The sequence below is a fragment of the Tauraco erythrolophus genome, chromosome 21, assembly GCF_009769465.1.
Source record: "Tauraco erythrolophus isolate bTauEry1 chromosome 21, bTauEry1.pri, whole genome shotgun sequence".
In the NCBI taxonomy this organism is placed as follows: Eukaryota; Metazoa; Chordata; class Aves; order Musophagiformes; family Musophagidae; genus Tauraco; species Tauraco erythrolophus.
In genome coordinates, this window is record NC_141485.1 from 7,212,487 (window position 1) to 7,234,565 (window position 22,079).

The following is a 22,079-nucleotide window of genomic DNA, read 5'->3' on the forward strand; positions in this document are numbered from 1 at the left end:
AGAGAGGGGAGAGGGGACCGTGAGTGTTGGGGGCAGGCTAGCCCCGAGAGCTGGGGCTGCCATCTGCCCTGTTCCTGTTTGCCCGTGGTGGGCTCTGGGCAGCATGGTGGGAGCCAGAGGGGTTCCAGCAGCCCTGGGGCAGGGATGGGCAGCCCAGCTCCCCCTTCAGCCCTGGGCTGGCAGAGCTGAGCTGATGGCTCCCGGGCCCCCGAGCTGCTACGGGACCAGGCGCGGGGACTGGGACAGGCAGCTGGCACTGCGCGCAGGGTCATGCCTTCTCTCTGCTTTGTTTTGCAAGGGCTGTGGCTCTCACAGCAGGCCTGGCCCACAGGGTCCACCCTGTCCCTTTTCTTCCTCCCAAGCTGCACCCCTGCTCCATGGCTCGTCGTCAGCGCTCATGCAGCCTGTGCTGGGCAGCTCTGCTGCAGCTGATGCCACCAGCAGGACCTACGCTGCACCCAGTGGTGTGGGGTAAAGCAGTGCCCAGCTGCCATTCTGCCTGCTCCTCCGCGCAGGCAGGGGTGCAGGCAGGGGTGCCAGGCAGGGGCCTGCCGCCGGGACAGAGATGCCAGCAGTGTAGGCAGGGGAAGACGGGCCCCAGCCAGTGCCATGACTCACCCGTCTGGCTTTGCTCTGGTACTTCACCGCTTTTTTGGTGTCGGACACAGCCCGCTCCACATAGTCCACTGAGTGCTCCACGTTGTACTCAATGCGGTCGATCATCTCGCCCTGTAGAGCGAGGACAGAGCCCCCACGCAGATGTGAGCTCCTTCTTGCTCTGCTGCTCCCTGGCACCGTGTGGATGTCACCATGCCCAGCAGCCCTGCACAGGAGAGAGAGGGAGAGTCAGTTACCTGAAGGCAGTGGGTGCCCCAAGGTACCCTTGGGTGGGGGCTCCAGACCACGGGCTCTGTCCCAGAGGGCTGGGACCTCTGTGCACATCGCAGCAGGCAAGCAAGGGTGAGGGTCAAGGGGGTTCCCCAGCCTGCTCCTGGCCTGGTGGCCACCCTGTTTGATATCTCAGGTGATGTCAAAGCCACAACAGCATCTCCACTGACACCACGCTGCACACTGCTGAAAGAAGAGGCATGGTGGGGGAGCAAGGACAGCACCAGCAGCGCCATGTGAGATGCTCACAAAGCCATGCACATGCAGGGATGACCGCTCTGATCCGCACAAGCACCCTGCTGAGAGCCGAGGGTCCCGGGGCGAGGCTGGTGAGGCTGGACCGCCGGGCCGTACAGGGACTCCTGCCCCGCTCTGCTCTCCCAGCTGCAGAGATGGGCTGGGAATGTGGACTCCTGTGGATGTGGGGACACAGACTGGGGTGAGCTCCCCCAGCCTGCCCACCTCCTTTGGCCCCCCTCCCCACTGCACAGGGAAGCAGCCAGGTCCTGCAGCAGCTGGAGACAGAGTCTGACAGTTCATGCAACCAACAAGGTTGGCGGGTGTTGGGGGAACTCAAAGCCCAAGTGCCCTCCTGCATGGCACCGAGGGAATCAGGGCTGCAGAGCCAAGGGGTCACAGCCAGCAGCTCTGCAATGCTCATTTCTGAGCCTAATGCTGAAGAGCCTTGCAAGCCCAGAGGTGTTCTGGTGTTATCCCCGCCAAGTACTGACCCCCATGAGGCTTCCTGCTGCCCCTGTCTCATGCCCATGACATGCCAGCCTGGCTGCCTTGTCTAAAGTTGCTGCTTCTCCTTCCCACCTGTGCCATGCCTGGAGCAGAGCACGCACCCCTCTGCTCCTGGTGCCAGGAGCTCAGAGCCTCCCACCCCACAGGGCAACACAGGGTGCTGGCACGGTCTAGCCCTTAGAGCGGGGCAGGGTGCTGTGAATTCCCCACGTCTGTCCCCCAAGGCAGGCAAGACAGGGCACCAATGCCACCACGCCATGGCCACGCAAGAGCCACAGACATGCAGGGTGCAGCCATGCAGAGTGGAGCATGCAGCACCAGCAGGGGCTTGGCGGGGCTTTACCTGCCACTGATGTTTCCTCAGGCCGTGGCAGCATGGTGAGCAAGAAGGGGGGGTGAGCAGAGACACCGGAGCATGTGCCCGGCTGAAGGACCAGGTGCTGTGGGCTGGCAGCACAGCCAGGGGTGGCCTGGCAGGACCACCGAGGCTGGCGGCACCCCAAGCTCACCTGACAGGGCCCAGTGCTCTGGGAGAGATGGAGATATCTCCACCTGTGTGGCAGCCAGCTGCTGCCCTTCTCCAGAGCCCATCACTGCACCTCCCACCCCAGCCATGCAGCAGCTCCTGGCTCTGGGGCACAGGATGGGTGGCTCTGGCCTCGGGGAGCCCAGCTCAGCCCCAGTGGGAGCCATGTCAGTCCCAGATACAGTTTTTCCCCTTGGCACCCACCCAGGCAGAGGGACGCCAGCAGCCCTGTCCCCCTCCAGCCTCCCCAGGTGAGCTGGCCACTGGGTCGTGGCATCTCCCTACCTGGCTCTCCACCAGCATGGCCATGTCCATGAACATGTCATGCAGCTCTCGGATGCTGTTCTCCAGTTTTATAATCTCGCTGTGCCGTGTCTCAATCTCATTCAGTGCCTGCTTGGTGATATTTGAATCCATAATGATCTGCAAGAAGACAGGGCCACTGAGCACCATGCTCAGCTCCTCAGATGCCAGGACTAGGGGCACCAAAAGAGAGAAGAGCAGGAGACCCTCCAGCCCAGCACTTTGCAGCAAACTCTCACTCCACCCTCCAGCCAGGATGCGGTTCCTGCTCTGGCAGCATCCTCAGGACAGACCTGAGCATCCAGGTCCCACGTCCTGCATGGGCTCTGCCCATCACTCCTGTACTGGGGCCACCATGGCAGCATGTCCACCAGCCACATCTCCCTGGGACCAGGGGGCTGGGTCAGCTTTTGCCCATGCCGGGCTTGGACCAGGGCCAACATGCGGTGCTTACCCCCGAGGAGAAGATGGCTGGGTTGCCGCTCTCCAGCATATCCTCCAGCTCCTCACTGGTGGTGGTCCTGCCAGCTGCAAGCGACAGAACATGGGTCAGCCATGAGTTCCCTGTCCCGGCTACAGGTCCCACAGCCCTACCGCAGATGCTGGCTCCATGGCATCTCCTGAGAGTGGACCAGTGCAGACCTTTGAGCCACAAGAGCACACCGGGCAGTTCGAGGGGATGCCATCCCGCAGCCCAGCACTGTGTCAGCCCTGTGACCCCTCTTTTTAAGGGTCACAGGGACCCAGCTCACCCAGGAAAGCCTGTCTGTTCCTCCTGGTCAAGCTGCTTGTTCTTGCAGGACAAGGAGTGGTGTGAAAGGACCAACAGCCACCAGCACCCAGTTGGTGGGCTGTGAAGGAGGAGGGATGGAGAGCAGCGAACCTCATCCTGGGCCAGTTCAAGGCCATGAGGACACTGGGCTCAGCAGGGCTCGCTGGCCTGGCAGGCACTGCTGCAGTTGCTGGGCTGCCTCAGTTTTAGCCCTGCAGCTGCATAACAGAAACTGGGCTCCCTCCGTCCCACCGCGACACAGCCCTCCTCCTTGGCCCCAAGTGGACAGTGGGATCAAGTGCACCCTCAGCACATTTGCTGATGACACCAAGTTGTGTGGTGTTGTGGACACGCTGGAGGGAAGGGATGCCATCCAGAGGGACCTGGACAGGCTGGAGCGGTGGGCCTGTAAGAACCTCACAAGTACAGGCTGAGCAGAGAATGGATGGAGAGCAGCCCTGAGGAGAAGGACATGGGAGTGCTGGTGGATGAGAAGCTCAACATGAGCTGGCAATGTGTGCTGGTGGCCCAGAAAGCCAACCATGTCCTGGGCTGCATCCAAAGCAGCGTGGGCAGCAGGTCAAGGGAGGGGATTCTGCCCCTCTGCTCTGCTCTCATGAGACTGCGTTCAGCTCTGGGGTCCCCAGCACAAGAAGGACATGGAGCTGTTGAAGCGGGTCCAGAGGAGGTCACGACTATGATCCGAGGGCTGGAGCACCTCTGCTATGAAGACAGGCTGAGAGAGTTGGGGCTGTTCAGCCTGGAGAAGAGAAGAGTCCAGGGAGACCTTCTAGCAGCCTTCCAGTACCCAAAGAGGCTACAAGAAAGCTGGAGAGGGGCTTTTTACAAGGGCGTGTAGTGACAGGACAAAGGGCAATGGCTTTAAACTGAAAGAGGGCAGATTTAGATTGGATATAAGGAAGAAATGTTTTACAATGAGGATGGTTTCCCTGAGAAGTTGTGGCTGCCCCATCTGTGGAGGTGTTCAGCCCCACAGCTCCTGCAGGAGCAATTCGCCCATCATGAGTGGTTGCTGTCCTGGTTCCAGGGAGGGAGAACAAGGGCTCGAACAGCAAAAATTTACAAACCCTCCAGTTGACTACGCTCAACTCCGCGCAGTCACTGGCAGAGTGACAAGGAGGAGCGTGCCAGGTGCGGTGCATCAAAGGCTATTTGCTCTGCCCAGTCCAAGCCCTAGAGACAGCCCTGAGGGTAAGCAGTGGGATCAGCATCAGCAGATGCCTCGTCTCTTGCAGGCAGAGGCCAGATGGGATGCAGGATAAATGTTCTCATATCGCCTCTCACCACCTCCTCACTGCACTGTTCCCCTATTGCAGAGCGTGCGGACAGTAAAAGCTGCGACGAGGCAAAGGATGAGAGCAAAGACATCACATGGATTAACAACCGGCCAGCTGGAGCAGGCTTGGCCAAAGGCCATAGCTGGTCAGGAAGAGCCTGCTTTAATGCTGAGCCAAAGCACAAGGCCCAGAGGCTGCATCTCGCCCACACTGTCCAGCACACTTGCCAAAGCCGTATAACCAACCTGCAGGACTCCAGAGGACTTCCCAGGAAGTCCACCTTCTTCTGGCTGGTTTGGAAAGGCTGTCATTAGCTCCTCAACAGCAATAAAATCAGACAACTGTGCTAGATACTTGGTTGATCTGTTTCCCACATCACCACAGAGCTACTGCACAGCCACAAATGGGAATGAAAGGACTGAGTCAATGCAAGGTGCCCACAAAGGCAGAAGAGCCTGGGGGAAAAACCCCTGCCCTGAAACTTGGAAAAACACTGGAAAATCACGAGAACTGGTCCTCTGCCTCCCCAGAGAGTTCCAGAGTAGATCTACCTCTTACTTAGCATCTCTAGAAATAAAGTTTCCCGAGGAGAAGAAGGTTTGCCAATGAGCAAAGTAGCGCAGAGCTGCAGCACAAAGGGAGAAGCCAGCTGAGCCCTGAGCAGGCAAGGAGAGAACGGCAAGAGACGATGCACAGGTCATGGTGCAGCAGGGCCAGCAGAAGCTCTGGGACAGGCAAAGACATGAAGCCACCAAGGGGACTTTCCACCTCGAGGCCACTGCACAGTCCTTGGCCCCGCGATGCTCAGCTGGACGGAGTGACCATCCCCAAGGACCAGTTCCCAGGGGATGGGGCAGGACAGCTCCATCAGAGTGTGCAGGGCCCTGGGGAAGCTCCCAGGGAATCTTCCGGTGCCACAGCTCACACCCATCACCCCGCTGATGCCGAATGCCAGTTTGCCCAATTCTGCATGCCACACGCTCTATAAATAGGAAGGATTTCGGGCACCTCAGGGCTGCCGAAGTCCAACATGCCACGGCTGAGTTAACTGTAACGGCTCAGCTGTGCTCCTTCAGCTCGCAGCGTCCCTCCTCCCGGCTGCACGAGCACCCACAAAGCAACAGCTAAGGCTCAGATCGGAAACACCGTGGACAAGGCAGCTTTCCAAGGCTGGGATCCTCTGTCTGGATCTGGCTTTCAAGCTCTCATTAGATGCAAATCCATACAACTCATGGAGAGATGGATAACACTGCCCCATCCACCTGTGCATGCAGAGGTAATGGGTACGAGTGACCTGACCTGCTTGGCCGTTCCCCAGCTCAGACAGGTCCAGCGCTGCAGCGGTGCTGGGATGAGCAGTCTCAGCTACAAAAGCCTTCCCAGCACGTCACAAGCTGCCACCTGCCTCAGGTCCCTCCGGACCCCTTCTGCTCAGCTGGGGGACTTACAGTGCTGTACAGGCATCTCCATTCAATGAGACATTTTTAGCTCAGATAAATCCCGCGGTCAGTCCTGAGATGAAAGTGTGACAGAAATCCTAAATAAGCCCGTCTCAGCATCGGGGGCTCCAGGCCCACCCAGGGCTGCCCAGAGGAGCTGCCGGGGCAGCCCCCAGACTCTCGTGGCTCAGGAGCAGCTTGGGATCATGCACAGCTTGCCTTTCTGAACATCAGTTAACCTGGTCTCGCACAGTGGCGCTGATTAATTCTCACAGTGTCTTTGGAGATGGCAGATGCTTTATTTTCGGCTCCTTGGTCTCACACATAACAAAACTGTTCATAAAAACAAGCAGCTTTTGCACAGCACCTCCATGGCTTCAAAGCTGCACACCCACCATAGAAAGCTCCTCCAAGCCTCAAATTCAACTTCTCTGGCAGCAAAACCTTATTAGATCTAAGATGTCATTTCTCGTAACGGACAAAACAGAGAGGAAAAAGACGAAGGAGCGACACCTCACACCGCAGGCAGCACGGAGGCTCGTGCCTGGGGAGCGCAGCTGCCAGCAGCAGACACGGGGACACCACTGGGGAGGCACGGTCCAGCCAAAGCACAGCCACCAAGTGTCTGTACTGCTGTCACCAACGCCAGGACATGGCACATCCTATGATCTCCCCATGGCATCTGCGGTCACGGTGTGTTTGGGAGCAGAGCAAGTGAGTAGCGGGGGCGGTGAAGGCAACAACTAAGGCTGGGGCAGAAGCAGTGGGAGAGGAGAGGACATCCACTTCATCACGTCAGATGGGCTCCCGGGCTCAGCATGTGCTGGGCAGACAGGGGTGACGGCGAGGGTCACTGAGGCACAGCCTCTGGCACACACAGACATGACAGTGCCTACATAAAGAGAAGGAGCAGATCCTGAGAGGGCTGTGGGGAGCCCCAGGGGGTGGCTATGGCCCGGGGCAGTGGCTCTACATTACCATTTCTTCTGCAACTGTCCCATTTCCAGAGTAAGAAGCAGATGCCATTAGGACAGAGAAGCTCAGCGGGCACTGGGGAGCCTCCCCAGAGCAGCTGAGAAGTCCCTGATCTCATACTTCCAAAACCCGAGTGATTTATTGGCTTTGCTGCCAGAGCTCCCGGCACTTTCTATCTTTGGATTCATCAGCTGAAAACAAGAACTGAGGATTTTACAGAGCTTTGTGCAGTTGCCATATCCCAGCTGAGCCCTGTTCAAAAGAGCCTGTTCAAGAGCCCCCGAGCAGCAGGGACTGATGGTGTTGGCTGGGACACCCCAGGACAAGCAGAGCCCTCTGCCCAGGAAGCACTCCTGATAAAACCTCAATAAGCTTGTTGCTTTTGACGAGCCTTTTTGCAAGAAGAGATTTTCCACTGCCCTGATAGAGGAACAGAGCTTTTGCAAAGGACTGTGCACAGGATCACATACCTTCCCAGCACAGACCCCATCCTGCATCTGCACCTGCTCCACATCTCCACCCTGAAGGGAAAGCAGGTCCCTCACCATCACTAACCAGGACACCTCCCGTGCATCCAACTGCTGCAACACAGTGAGTCCTGAGCAGCCTTTTCCTTGTGCCCTGTCAATGCTGTGTCAGGCACTGACAGCCTGGCAGGACAGACAGAGCGAAGACAAGTATAATTTACTATATCTGCATCATTTAAGCGAAGCAGCAGAGTCCTTCCAAAATCTGGGAGCAGAAAAACAAAAGGAAGGTTTCTTTCAGGTCTGAAGACAAGCAAGGACCTGGCTAAGTCCTTTAAAATCTCCTCCTCTCTTAGAAGGGAGACATAGAGACACCTTAAATTCCTTAAATGCCATTACAAGCCACCCCTGTGGCTGGGTATCACCTACAGAATGATGTTAGCTGATGAACGAGTCCAGCTGGACTGAGTGACACTCATCATCCTGCTTCACATTAAACATCAAGCTCTTGTTGAGCCTCATGTCAGTCAACCTTCCCCTTCAGCCAGTGTGAAACATTTCTATTATCATTATACATCATAAAGACTAATCTTAACAGAGGAAAGGCTTGCAAAGCTGAGACTCCTTCTAGTCCTCCACAGAAACCACCATACCCCACTGGCAGCCAAGTTCCCAGGCATCTCCAGCTCACGAAGGACATTCCCACAGATGACCTTCAAGGACACCATTCTGACTCAAAGATCTCCTACCTTATTATTCACGCTGAGTTTTGAAAGGGAATTAAAACACCCATTTGCTTGTGAGGAAAAAAATCTGGATTAGGCTTCAGACTTTCACTTTGAGCACAAAAACCCATGCCGCCTCTCTGACAAGGAGATTATTTGCAAAATCTCTTCTAATCTCTGCATGCCCCGACTTCTCCCTTGCTTGCTTATTTCCCTAATTATGGTGGTGGTATGGTTCTTTTTTGCTGGGAGATGACCACGTTTCTATAAAACTTGCTTGCTTATTTCTCTAATTATGGTGCTCTCTATGCAGCACTTAAGAAAATCTGACAGGAATTTTGCTGGACGCGGTTTGACACTGACATGCAAGGTACCACCACGTGTCCACCTCCCAGCAGGAGCCGTGTCCCGGTTGCTCCCATGGGTGCACACACAGCCCCGTGCACTCCCGGGTTTTCACGGGAGAGCTCCGCACAGCTGCGGCAGCAGCTCTGACCCGGCGAGAGCCAGTGCAGGATGCGGCCCCGCGGTGCACACAGCCCCTGTGCTGCTCCTCCGCGTTTACTCACTGATCTCCAGCTGCCTCTGAATCCTGCCCTTGCAGCGCTCCCGGTAGTCGGTCTGCGTGGCGTTGTACTCGGACATCACCTCCACGAACTTGCGCGACAGCGTCGAGTGCTGCGGAGGGGAGAGGAAGAGAGAGCCGGGGTGAGGGTCCTGCGGGAAGGAGAGACCTGCCACCCTGAGCCAGAGGAAGGCTCAGCCCTGAGCACCCTCCGCACCTCTGGCAGCCCAAAAAGCATTTTTAGCCCAAAAGCTGCTCTGAGGAGTGTGACAAAGCGCGAGCTGTGAGCACGGGCACGGCTAGCGGAGGGAGCCCAGGGGCCGGGCACACAGGTTGGGCCAGGGGAGCAGGAGACATCTGGGGTAACTGTCCCCATTCCAGAAGCAAAGTCCTACTTTTTCTCCCCACACTGGAGGGCTCCCCAGAGCATCAGCCCCCCAGGGACACCGGGGCTGACTGCCTGCCCTAAACCGAGCAGCTGCCCACAGAGCTGCCAGCCCAGGGCGGGTGGTGCAGTGGAGTCATCAGCCCCCACACACAGAGCATCCTCATCTTACTAGGCTGCTTTCTGTTCTCCAGGGAACATGCTGGAAAACCTTGGAATTACACCTGACCAGGGTCCCCTGCAGTGCTGGCTGCCGCCCCCGAGGGGGAAGCTCACCCCATGTGAGCACTCACACTGAGCCCTGACTTGCTGTCTGACCTGGCTGCCAGGCTGAGCACAGCAAACAGCCCTGAAGATGTTCCAGGAAGATCAGGACAGAGCATCACATGCATCCTCCATCCAAACACTTGTATCTCTTGAAGCAGCCCTTTCCCCAGTATGCCAGAAATTGAGTTTCATAGGATCATGGACTCACAGAACAGTTTGAGTCAGAAGGGACCTTCAAAAACCACCCAGTTCCCCCCACCCCCGCCATGGGCAGGGACACCTTTCACTACACCAGGTTGCTCAAAGCCTCATCCAACCTGGCCTTGAACACTTCCAGGGATGGGGCAGCCACAGCTTCACAGGCTGCCAGAAGATAAAAGCCTTCGGACTGGTGTTTGGGGTTGTGGAAGGTTTTGTTTGGAGGTAGCTTTGCTTGCAATTAAAAAAGGGATGCATTTCCCTCGTCTCATTCTTGGGAGCGGTCGAGCTGTTTATAAAGGCACACAGCTGGAGCTTCACTCTGACCAATGGCACTTGCACAACATGAAGAACCGCCAGCTCCTCACCCACCATGGCTGTTCCCTACGGTGTGTTCCCATCTCCTTCGCCACGCCAGGCTGGAAGGGCTGACAATGGCGTGTTGCAGGTCGCCCTTGGTGGGAGTGAAGCTCTGTCATCCTAAAAGATGTAACGGTGGCTGGAAACAGATTCCAGGGGGGGGTCTCAGGAAGGTGGAGCAGAGGGGGAGCATCCCCTCCCTTGACCTGCTGGCCACGCTGCTGCTGCTGCAGCCCAGGAGACGCTTGGCTTTCTGCACATTGCTGGCTCACGTCCCATTTGTCACCCACCAGTATCCACCAGACTGTCTCTCCAGGGCTGAAAGCCTCCCTTTCCAGAGAAGGTAAATTTGGTGCACAAGTCTCAAGCAAAGCCAAATCTGCTACGGTGTCAAGCAAGAAACACTTGTGTGCTTCTTCAACAGGAGATATGGAGAAATGGTGGAATGTGAAAGGAGAAGAGGCGATGGAAAAAGGGCAGGAAAAGAGGACACTCAGGATCAGAAAGAAGATGATACAGAGAGGCTGACATGATGAAGAGACACCCAACAAGTGGTGGGAGCCACCAGCACAGCCTGAGCTCACCCTTAGGGAGTTACAGCTCCCAGAGCTGAACCGAAGGACTGTGCCCAGCCCTGCCGAGCTGCAGCAGCTCTCAAAGCCTCTGCGCAGGGCGGCACCGGTGCAGCGCAGCATCTCCGCAGGGTCAGACGTGCCCAGTGCACGCCGGCACTCAGACACTTCTACCGGGGGTTGGTACACCCAGAGCAGCCCCAGCCAACACGGCCCTACCTCCAGGAGATGGCACTGGAGACATCTTGAAGTTATACAGGCGTTTGCTTTGCAGCTATTCTAAGCGATCAGCAGCTCGGTATTTATGGCAGAGCCCCAGCCTCAGCCCATCTCATTCCTCCTCTGCTGGCAGACCTCACGCGAAAGCCCCCTGGCAGCTCCAGCTTCAGCAGACAGCTTCTGCTTGAGGGGTGCCCGGCCCAAAGCAAGGTCAAAACGGCTCCTGAGCATCACGGCTGGAAATCCAGCAAGGACATGATGTGCTATCCGAGCGACTCTTCTTCTGTCTTTTCAAAATTGTTTTCCTAAAATCCAGTTCATTCTCATTCAGCTGAACAGTATCAGCATATGTTGATCTGCAGCCAAACATAGCCTGGGTGTTGAGTGACACCCCTTTCTGCTAATCAGTACACCACCTCATACCTCTTTTACTCAAGAAGTTATTTAACTTAGTGTTTATTTTGTCAGATGGTTATTTTATGTTCCCACGGGCATCCCACGTGTCTAAAAAATGCATTTGATTTTTGAAGGAACATGGAGTTTCATGCAAAATGGGCTGGAAAAAGCATTTTAAATGGCTTTCAGTCATTAAATAAAACCACTTGAATATTCAGAGTAAATAAAAAGCACATCAAAATGTACCTTGCATTTGAAAGAAACTCATTAAACAAAAATATTTAACTGAAGCTAGGAAATGGGGTTGTTTCACCTGGGGCCAGCAAGTCTTCACTCCCTGTGGTGAGTCGACCCTGTCTGGATGCCAGGTGCCCACCAAAGTCGCTCCATCACTCCCCTCCTCAGCTGGGCAGGGGAGGGAAAATCTAACGAAAGGCTCATGGATCGAGATCACTCACCAAGTACCGTCATGGGCAAAACGGACTCAACTTGGGGAAATCAGTTTAATTTATTACTGATCAAATCAGAGTAGGATAATGAGAAATAAAAACTAAATCTTTAAACCACCTTTCCCTCACCCCTCCCTTCTTCCTGGGATTAACTTGACTCCTGATTTTTTTTACTGTGATCCAACAGAGGCCACTAGAGCCATGGCCTGGTCTCTCCTGCCTGCATCCTGACATGCTCTGCAGTTCTGGGATGTCCAAGACAATTGCATAGCTCTGACTTCAGAAAATCAGTAAAAGCATGTCCTATTTTCCTAAAGTACACACTATTTAGGAATTCAAGCCCTGGTTTCAAAAGCAGCTGGAGACCACGGGTAACATTGTCTTATGAGACCTCAGGTCATCCGCAGTCAAATCCTTCTGAGTCAACTCGAGACCTGTGAAGATGCCACAGGCTGTATGAGGGGTGTATGAAGCTCAGTCGCCTTCCCTGTCCCCAGCTCCCCCTCAAAGTCCTTTCCCTCGGCACTTCCCCAGTGCTTTCCACTGCCTTCCCAAATCGTGCCTACATGCTGCTTCCCCAAGGAAATATTTTTTTGGCACTTTCTGCCATGTTGTTGACCTTGCCGCGACTCCATTGACTGCACTCTTTCTGTTGGTGTTCTCAAAGTCTTCCCACTAGCACCTACCACGGATATCAGAGATGTTCATGACCTGTCCTCGCTTTCCAGCTGCCTCAGGCCAGGACCTGAGCAGTGCTCAGCAGGGCCATCTGCAGCAATCAGACCTTCCCACCGCAATCAGCTCCTCCTGAGAGAGAAAAGCTTCTCTACAAGATACTCCAACACTTCTTTTGTTAAATATTTCTAAGCTATTTCTTGACTTTAGGGAGGTGGGAGGGGAGTTACTCAGAATTGTAGGATGATTCAGGCTGGAAGAGGCTTCAGGAGGTCATGCAGCCCAACCTCCAGCTCAAAGCAGAGTCGGTGACTTCCACTTTCCGGTGCGTACCATTGTAGCCATGGACAAGTCCCATGTCCCTCAATCCCCATCTCTTGTAGAGCCAACAGACTCCATCCCGCGGCTGCAGACAGAAGCACGAGCAGCACAATAGTTCATCACAACTGAGCATAACGCAGCCTTGGGACCACCCAGGTGGAAGAGATAGATGTGCACCCCATCTCTACCCCTGCCCCTGGATAACCCTGCTAAGACGTCCATCAAAAGAAGGTGCTAGTTATTGGTGGTCTCATGGGAACAAGAGGAAGAGTTGTGTCAACCCTTCAAAAGCCTACCGTATCCTGGGCTGCCAAGCCACATCAATGCCCAGTGGAGAGGCAACCACAGCCCCAACAGGGAAGAACATTTCCAAATACTCTCTGAAAGACCACCCGTCTTCTTAGATTAAGTGAAATTTTAGGTGAGTTACCCAGCTGCATCAGTAAGCCTTGGTCTCATTTACGAGCTGCTCAAGCATCCTTCTTGGCTCTGCAGAAACACACAGAGACTTTGGGTTTCTGAACACATTGCAGGCAAACGTTCTTGCCTCCAAAGCTGGCACTTCAGAGGGTAATTTTGCTCCAGTCAAAATCACCTTTAGTGAGATGCTTAACATGGATGTGCAGAAACCCACCTGCCTGTTTGTCCATGCAGATGCCCAGACTTGCACACAAGGACGACGCAGATGCACGCTGCCCTCCCCTCCACAGCTCCCTCTGCACGTACCTATGTCACAGGTCCTTCACGTTGGCTTTTTCACTGATCTATTTGGAAATGTGCTGCATTACTTTCCCACTAATTGCACACCAGAACTTGATTGCTCTAAAGCCAAGCACAGTTCTCCTCTCCCATCACCTCCTGGAATCCCTCAAGGGCCTCCAGCCGCTCCCCATCCTCCCCTTCCCAGTGCCACAGGGCAGAGACTCACCTGAGTTTTCCTTATCCGCAGGTCAGCAGATGACCTGTTCAGTCCTTCCTCTTGTTCAATACTCTGCTCAATACCTGGTTAGAGTAGAAGGACAACACAGATTATTTTGCACTGTTTAGAGAAGGAGAAGGGATTGTTTGGCAAATGGGACTGTAAAAGACTGAAGCCTGAAAATCGAGGAGCATCTGGCACCGAGCAGTCCCCAGCTCCTGACTCTAGCCCGTGATTTAGCCTGGACTGGCAGCAAAGCCCCGTTTCATTATTGCAAAGCACCCAGTGCCTGGCTACCGGCCGAGACTTGGTGCTGTCGAGGGCAGCACCCGTCACCCCCCGGCTGGTAAGTGAGGATTTCAGTACGAAATCGATGTAACGCTCGGGTCTGATCTCCGCAATTGTGGAGTGCTGTCCTCTCCCTGCTAGGCAGGAGAGGGAGCCCAGAGCTAAAATGTCTCTGCAAAATACCAAACCTCAAGACTTCTCCAGGGACCCTAAAAATAGTAGGACTGGCAGCTGCCTGGCCTTGGGCAAGGAGGACCCACCAGGCTGGCGAGAGTGTGCTTCATCTTGCTGAACAGTCCTCTGCAGCAAAGCAGAGGGTTGCCCTTTTCATGATGCCCAGTAGTGCAACTCAGTGAGATGAATTCCTCACTTGCCTGAAGACCATAAATCAAAGCAGGGAGAAGGTCTGCCCTGCTCAGCGTCTCACCGTGGTTTGAGCAGGGAGAGGGCACAGGGTTTCAAGGCAGAAGGTCTGGTACAGAGTAAGGCAGTGCAAATCTGCTCCTCAAGGCCGGCTCAGGACATGCTAATTCAAAGACTTAAATTCAAGAACTTAAAAATCCTGGAAGCAAGCTCCCATCACCAGGCTGGCCCAGCATGCAGAGATACATATCTCCATGTGGACTACCTGGTGTGAGCTGGTGGCATCCCTTGAGTTTGGCTGAAGATCCCATTCCCAATGCAGATGTCCCACAGTCTTCTGAGCCCAGCTGTCCCCAGCACCTTCCACCCTGCAGCAGGTCCACGAGCCCAGCATGGGGCAGGTTTCTCCTGCAGCACAGGGTCCTCATTCCTTGGAGCTGCCCAGTGGCTCCCCATCACCATCCAGCGCAGCAGGGCAGAGTGCAGGACACCACCACAGTGGGCATGTGTGTTTCTGCTGCGTGCTGGTTAGCACGGGTGGCCCCACAGTACCACCCTGCAGAGAGCAGCAGCGCTGTAAGGAAGACTGAGGGCCTGGGGAACCCTTCACGGTTCTGGTGGAGGGTGTCCAAGAGCACAGCATGCTCTGGGGAAGTGCTGGAGAACATCAGCACAAATTCTGCACTGCCTCCTATTCTCTCCTGGAACAAGCATCTATATCCAGAGCTTATCGGAAAGGTCTCATCCCACACAGCCAGACGGCCACGGCACTTCTCCTGTGCACCCCCTGCCTGCGAGCGCACTGGCTGCTGCCTGCCCAGTGTATTTCATCACCAATTGGTCTTCCTCCACACTTGTCATAAACTGTTCCCTGTTCCCAAGGAACAGTATTGGCAAACATTGTGCATTTATGGTAATTAATAAAATCACATTTTCCCAAGAAGCTGGTAATTAGAATTAGCCACTGCATGAGCAATGTCTGTCCTAAAGAAGTCAATTTGTTGTCAGCAGATGGTGTTTTTGATCAGTCCTGACTGTTTTCTTTCATTGATCGTGCTGGCCACGAGGCGATGTGGGACAAAGCACAAGGACTAATCATCTGTTGCTCCAGGTAAATACGATACCAGTGAGTCTTTTCTGGAAGAAGCAAACGGGAATCGGAGCCTGTTCTGCAATCCTTCAGGCTCTCAAAGGCCCAGAAAAAACACAGAACAAAACGTCTATGGAAAAGGATTTTTGTTTTGCACAGGCTACACCCTGTCCCCACCTGGACACCAGGGATGCCAATATGGCCGGGGAGGCTCTGGTCCAGGGGAAGGGATCTCCTGGACTATGAAATGGGTAAGATGGCCCCTAGCTCTCCTTCCTGGGTCTAGCTGAGATCACGTGTCAGGAAAAGAGGGCAGCAAGGAGAAAATGGACATACAAGTCTCCTTGCGGCATGCACATGGGACATGGCCACGCCAGTGGTGACAAACTTAACAAACAGCTCCAGCCGTATCTAAGTCCTCCATGACTGCAGGGCTCTCATGAAACCCTGGGATAAGGGAGAACGCTGCTGTCATGAGGGAAGCACCAGCTCCTCTCCCACCCTTCAGACACAGCGAGGTCTCCTGCAACAATCTCAACCAAATCCCAGGCTGATGTTCAAAACAACTGCAGGCAAATCCAAGCTGCACTGGGGTGACCTGTCTCCAGCCTCAAGATTCTGCTGTCCTCAATGACCTGCTGAATCCCCTGGGGTCCAGTCTTGGGCTTTTGGACTCATCCAAGTGTTCCAGCAAACCCCGGCTGTCGGTGGGCTGACAGTCATGTTGTTCTCTGTCCCTGCTTGTCGAAGGATTGACTCTTCTGATGGTGGAAACTAATTGTCACGTTGGCCACGCTCTGTCCCTACACTGCCCAAGGCAGAGGCATGACAAGACAACAGGGTGTGCTGATGAGACAGGACAACATTCCCCGAGCCCGACAGCCTCTTTCCTCCCCACCACCTGTCTCACAGAGCCCATGTCTGGGGGCAGTGGTGCCTCCTGCCTGTCCAGCTACGCTGCCTTGGGCAGAGCTACCAGCGATGCAGCCTGCATTGGAGATGGAAAAGCAAGACTAGTCTGGCAGGAGTAGGATAGGGGCAGCGAGAAGGACAAGGCGCAGGGCAGCATGCCCCATGCCAGCACACCGCCAGAGAGCTGGCAGCACCACCTCGCCCAGCCGGAGTTGCACGGGGAAGAGGGACCATGGCTCTCCAGATGGGACCCCTTGGTGCTGCACCTGCCTAGGCTGCCCGTGCCAATATGGCTCACCAGGAAAGAGCCAGCTCTTCTTGGAGGCTTGCAAGTCCCATAATGGCACCTCTTCAACCACTCAGCTGCGGCAACGCAACCTTTGGCCATGCCATGTGTTTGCTCAGAGCTGAGGCTCACCGGCAGAGCCCAACACCTGCCAGTGCTGGTGGCATGGGACTTGCTTGCAGCCCACCAGGTGCTCATGGCCCCGTTCCCTCACCTCCATCCTGGGAATGGGGGCAAATTCACAGAGGGCAAATAAAAGCAGCTAGAGGATACTTGGGGGAGGGAAGGTGATGCCCATCCCCAGGTGATTCCTGCAAAGCAATGGCAGATGCCACTTCTGGCCGTCCCTCCAGCTCCGTGACCCCTCCCAACGCCAGCTCAGGTTGCCAAAGGACACACAGACAGCACCAGGCTGTGTGTCTGTAACCTGCCCATTCCTACCTAGAGCAAACCATCACCAAAACAGTCTTGATCCTAGTGAAACACCAGCTGCTGCCAGCACAGGGTTGAGACAATGGCCAGGGCCCCACAGCATTTCTGGTCATGGGGGACAAGTGGAAGTGCTGCGCAGTGGCAGGACCCAGGGCAGCAATGCTCCCTGCCCACTGCACACCTTGCCCAGGACGGGAGCCGTGGTACCCGCTGCCTGGGGCTGCAGAGCCGGAGCGCAGCGGGCAGAGCCCCACAGCAGCACCGCAGGCGAACACTCACTCTTTAGCTTGGAGCGCACTTTGTTCGCCGTCTTCTTTATGTCGGACATCAGCTCTTCCAGCTCCTCCTTCGTTTCTGGGGAGAAAGAAAAGAGCAAACACGGATGTGATGGAGACACACATGCTAAAATCTGCTGCCTGGCCCCACAGCACGTGGAGACCAAAGCTATAAGCACTCCCACTTCCAGACTGGGAACACTTCTACACCACACACCCTGTTGGACTCTTCTCACAGTCCTGAGCCTGGAAATAACCCTGCTGCTGGTTGGGCAAGCAGGGAGCCAGGGAGCCATTCTGCGGGACACGCACAGCCCTAACCTGCCCCATTCCCAGCATTCTGCAGAAAGTGGAAGGGAAGGGATACACAATCCACAGTGCTGGTTCCTGAAGTGGAGAGCAACCCACTGCTGGACATCAAAACCCTTCTGCTCACCAAGGGCTGATCTCCTCAAGCTCCTGCCACGCCAGCCAGCCCTCCCTAGGGTGTTATGAAAGGTCACATCTTCCACTGGCACCCCTGACTAACAGCCAGTGTGCGTGTGTTCACTCTCCAGTCTGAATTTGCTGCTTTTGGCGGAAAAGTAGGAGCTGAAGTGGCCAGAAATGTCCCCAGTCCCACAGCCCATGTCTCAGGAGAGACTCTGGGCAGCCCAGCAGTGTTGGGAGGGTGTAAAGCAGTTCTTGTATTTCAAGAGGAAAGGGGCACAGGAGTTGCAAATAAAAACAAGTATATGCAAGTCCCTTTCTCCTTGTCCCCACGGACATCCCACACGCACCAGCACAACCTGCATGTGCCTCCCACTGGGAGAAGAGCCCTGACAAGCACAGAGTCTGTCGAGAGCCCGTTGGTGAGTCTCGGCATCTCCCCACGGCCACTTCTCCAAGACTCCAAGGGCTTTTACAAGAGTCTCCTGCACTCCCAGGACTATTGACTCAACTACAGAGAGAGGAAACTACAGCATATGCCACACTCAAGAGAAGTAAATCAGCTGCGGATGTTCCCAGCCCTGCTTGACCAACGGGATCTGGCACAGGGCTACCTGCCCTTACTCCCATGTGCAAGTGCCAGGAATCAGCTCTGAGCTCACCACCACTGACAGCACAACCATTGCAACATTTCCAGGCACTCGTGTCTTGTAGGACTTTTCTCTGCACTGCAGCAGCATCTCCAAGCCACAAGCCATGCTCAGCAAACCCAGATCAGAATGAAGCTCCTTGATCAGCCCTGCAGAGAAGGACTGGGGAATACTTGTAGGTGACAAATGGGACGCATTACCAGCAGCGTGGCCAGCAGGCCAAGGGAGGGGAAGCTCACCCTCTGCTCTGCTCTCCTGAAACGCCCCTGGAGCACTGCATTGGGCAGGGCTTTGAGCATCCTGGTCTAGTGGCAGATGTCCCTGTCCATGGTAGGGGGGTTGGACTGGATCATCTTTGAAAGTCCCTTCCAACTCAAATCATTCTGTGAGTCTATGGTCTCAGCCAGGTTCCTCTCCCAGAAACCAGAGTGTTCCCAAAGGAGCCAAGATGTGCAGTGTGCCCCTCGCCACTCTGTGCTTCAGAAACTGCCGGACCCCACCAAGCACAGGGCACAGCACCCATGCCCAGCACACAGGTACCCAATCGTGCTCTGCCTGTACAGCCCTTCATACTGCGTGGTACAGAACACCCTGTGCTCACCCATGGGCTTGCCAGGGACATGGCCGTGCCTCAACCCTAAAACTCAGCAGTGTGACCAGCACATTGCAATATCTCAAGATCCAGCCTAAAGGAAGTACAAACCACCTGCCATTCAAATATGATTTCTCAGAAATGCTGCCACCCTAATGCTCCCTCTAGATTTTGATGAGATCAAGACTTACTTAATTAAATAAAACTTTGTTTAATAGACTCTAGGCACATTAACTGAGTCATTTCAATGGCTGCGGTAGCTCCGATGCTGTACGCTCCCAGCTGGCAGTCACAGGCATAATTAGAAAATCACGATGATGGGAATGTGCTGGGGGAAGGTCACATCCTATCCACAGTTGTACACATTTCTGACTCAGAGCTAAGAGCTTCAGCACTATTGGGAGAAGGAGAAAACGAACACATCTGCAAATACCTTCACCCCAGGCTCCAGGTATTTCTGAGCAAGCCAACACAGCGGCCTCACTGGGGCAAGTGGTACAATCATGTATTTGCTGGAGAATAAGCACAAATGCAGGAAAAAGACATGTTCAGTTTGACTTCTCATCTAAGTGACTAATTTTTTTTTTTTCCCCATTCTTGAAAGAACTTGTCTTTAATGAAGAAACAAACCAGCCTGGGCTGAGTAACTCCCTGCACTCGGAGAGGCGGAGGGCAGCCGACGGGGAAGCGGCAAAGACCCAGGAGCGCCGGGGGACAACAGGCTGCCACGAACACAGGGACAGGCCGAAAGCTGGGCTTGTTCACCTGGAAAGGGGAAAGCGAAGGGGGTTCCTACTGCTGCCTACGACTGCTCAGCAGGAGGGTGGAGAGAAGCTGGAGCCAGACTTCCTCCTGCCCCTTGGAGGAGACCTTCAGCTTCTTGCTGAAGCTTGGAGGTGCACAGGAACAGGACAAGCAGTGGTGGACCAAGCTGGGACAAGCAAAACTCAAATTAGATATTAGGAATAAAAACTGTCATCATGAAAGCGGTCAAACACTGGACCCAGAGAGGCTGTGGGTTGTCTATCCTTAAGGATATTCAGCATGTGGGTGGGTGAAGGTCTGAGCAACCTGATCTAATGACCTGCTGGAAAGTACTGGACCAAGGACCAGGTCCCTTCCCATCCATATCCACCTTCGATCCTATGAAACAATTTCACATAACTCACTCCTACGGACTTTCCCTTCTCCCTGTCAGTTCTGGCTGAGGGACACGCTGCAGTGATGCTATCGCTGAGGATGCACAGAGCAAGCGGTGAGTGCAGGTGAGCATCCCGCTGTGCTGGCTGCTCAGGAAGGGGACAGCACCACGCAGACGGATGGAGGGGATGTGAGACAGGGAGCTAGGCTGCCTTCCCTCAAAACATTTCCAACTGAGCAGCAGGGAGAAAACACTCCTTCTGGCTGGCTTTGAGTCACAGGACGTGTGAGGATTACTTGGAGACCTGGCAGGCACAGGCTTCCCAGACAATTATTTTCACATCCATGGCGTCTGTTTAAGTGACTCACTCAAATCTATTTAACCATTCACGGCGAGTAACATTCAGCAACAGGAAGCTGAAGCGCCACAACATCACTGCCACTGCGGCCAGCATCACCCCGGAGCAGAGTGGTGCTCAGGGCAAACATGATGTTTAATAGGACGGGCCAGGCTCCCCGTGTCCCACCACCGCCGTGGGATGTCTGCTCCACTCCCGCTGGCACTGAGCGCAGCAGGGGAGCAGGGATGCCTCATGGCCACCAGCACAGTGAGGTCATGTTCCCAGGTCCTGCTGGGAGAAGGGAGGAGGCTTTAGAATCACAGAATCATAGAATCATAGAATCATGGAATGGTTTGGGTTGGAAGGAACCTCAAAGATCATCCAGTTCCAACCCCCTGCCATGGGCAGGGACACCCTCCACTACACCAGGTTGCCCAAAGCCTCATCCAACTTGGCCTTGAACACCTCCAGGGATGAGGCATCTACAACTTCTCTGGGCAACCTGTTCCAGTGCTTCACCACCCTCACAGTGAAAAATTTCTTCCTTAGATCTAATCTAAATCTCCCCTCTTTCAGTTTAAAGCCATTGCCCCTTGTCCTGTCACTACAGGTCTTTGTAAACGGGTCTGTAAAATGGGCCCTTGTAAATGGGCTTTGTAAATTATCAATGAAGGAGGAGGAAAAAAAGCCCCCAAACCAGGCAGCCGCGAGCAGAAGGGCAGCGGCGGCAGCAGCAGCAGCAGCAGCAGCAGCAGCAGGCACCAGACCTCCACCCTGCACAGTTATCTGCAGGTGACTGACACCTGCCCGCCGCAGCACGGCTGAGCATCACCGTGACGGTGACTTTGCACACACAACGCGGCTCTCAGCCGTCAGTCTCCCGCGCTCGCTCATTATTCGGATTAATAAACCTTCACCTCTTTGCGACCTGCAATTCTTTACCGACAACAACCAACCAACATAATCAAGCAAAGTACGATTTCAAACTAATTCATAACTGACCTCCCTGACAAAGCTGGGAAGAAGGATCTTTTTTGGCAAAGACACAGCTTTTTCAATAAAAAATTAAACACGATCCTGACCACAGTCCCTCCAAGGAAATTTTAAAAACCAAACCTTTCTTGCCTTAAAACTTTTCTTCTGTCTCTTGCAGGTTTCCACTGATGTGCCTGTTTATTTTTGCACTTACATTTACGCAATGTAGGGTATTTTTTAAAGCCAAATATAAAGAGGAAGCACAGACCTGGCAGCCCCCACGAGCAATCTGGTCTCAGAGCAAACCCTAAGGGATCCTCCCTAGGGATCTACAGAGTTAGTTGAAACATTTTCCATAGTGTTCCACGAACTTAAAGTAATAAAAATGAAACTTGTTTTAAAAAACACCAGGGAGGAGATTGGCTAGAAAGGCTGTTCCAGTCCCAAGCTGGAAACTACTGACCAGTCAGCCTCACCTCCATGCCCAGTAAGATCACAGAGCAGATCCTTCTGGAAGACATGAGGAAACATATGGATGACAGGGAGGTGATGAGAGACAGCCAACATGGCTTCACCAAGAGTAAATCGTGCCTGACTAAGGTGGTGGTCTTCTGTGATCAAGTGACTGCATCAGTGGACAAAGGAAGAGCTATGGATGTCATCTATCTGGACTTCTGTAAGGCCTTTGACACAGTCCCGTACAACTTTCATGCCTCTTATTTGGAAAGATAAGGGTTTGCTGGATGGACTATAGATGGATAAGGAAATGGCTGGATGGACCCATCCAAATTGTTGCAGTCAGTGGCTCAATGTGCAAGTGGAAACCTGCAACAAGTGGTG

The 22,079-nt window shown here is 54.3% G+C and overlaps 1 protein-coding gene across 1 annotated transcript in view; it reads right to left on the bottom strand.

The window, feature by feature from the left end:
• The window catches only part of STX1A (syntaxin 1A), a 58,674-nt gene that overhangs the window by 106 nt on the left and 36,489 nt on the right, over window positions 1-22,079 (bottom strand). The window contains exons 3-8 of the mRNA XM_009981180.2: window positions 17,117-17,191; window positions 13,476-13,549; window positions 8,710-8,818; window positions 2,919-2,992; window positions 2,447-2,584; window positions 619-729 (exon numbers count right to left, since the gene is read on the bottom strand). Coding sequence (XP_009979482.1) covers window positions 619-729; window positions 2,447-2,584; window positions 2,919-2,992; window positions 8,710-8,818; window positions 13,476-13,549; window positions 17,117-17,191 — 581 coding nt within the window. The remainder of the gene's footprint in view (window positions 1-618; window positions 730-2,446; window positions 2,585-2,918; window positions 2,993-8,709; window positions 8,819-13,475; window positions 13,550-17,116; window positions 17,192-22,079) is intronic.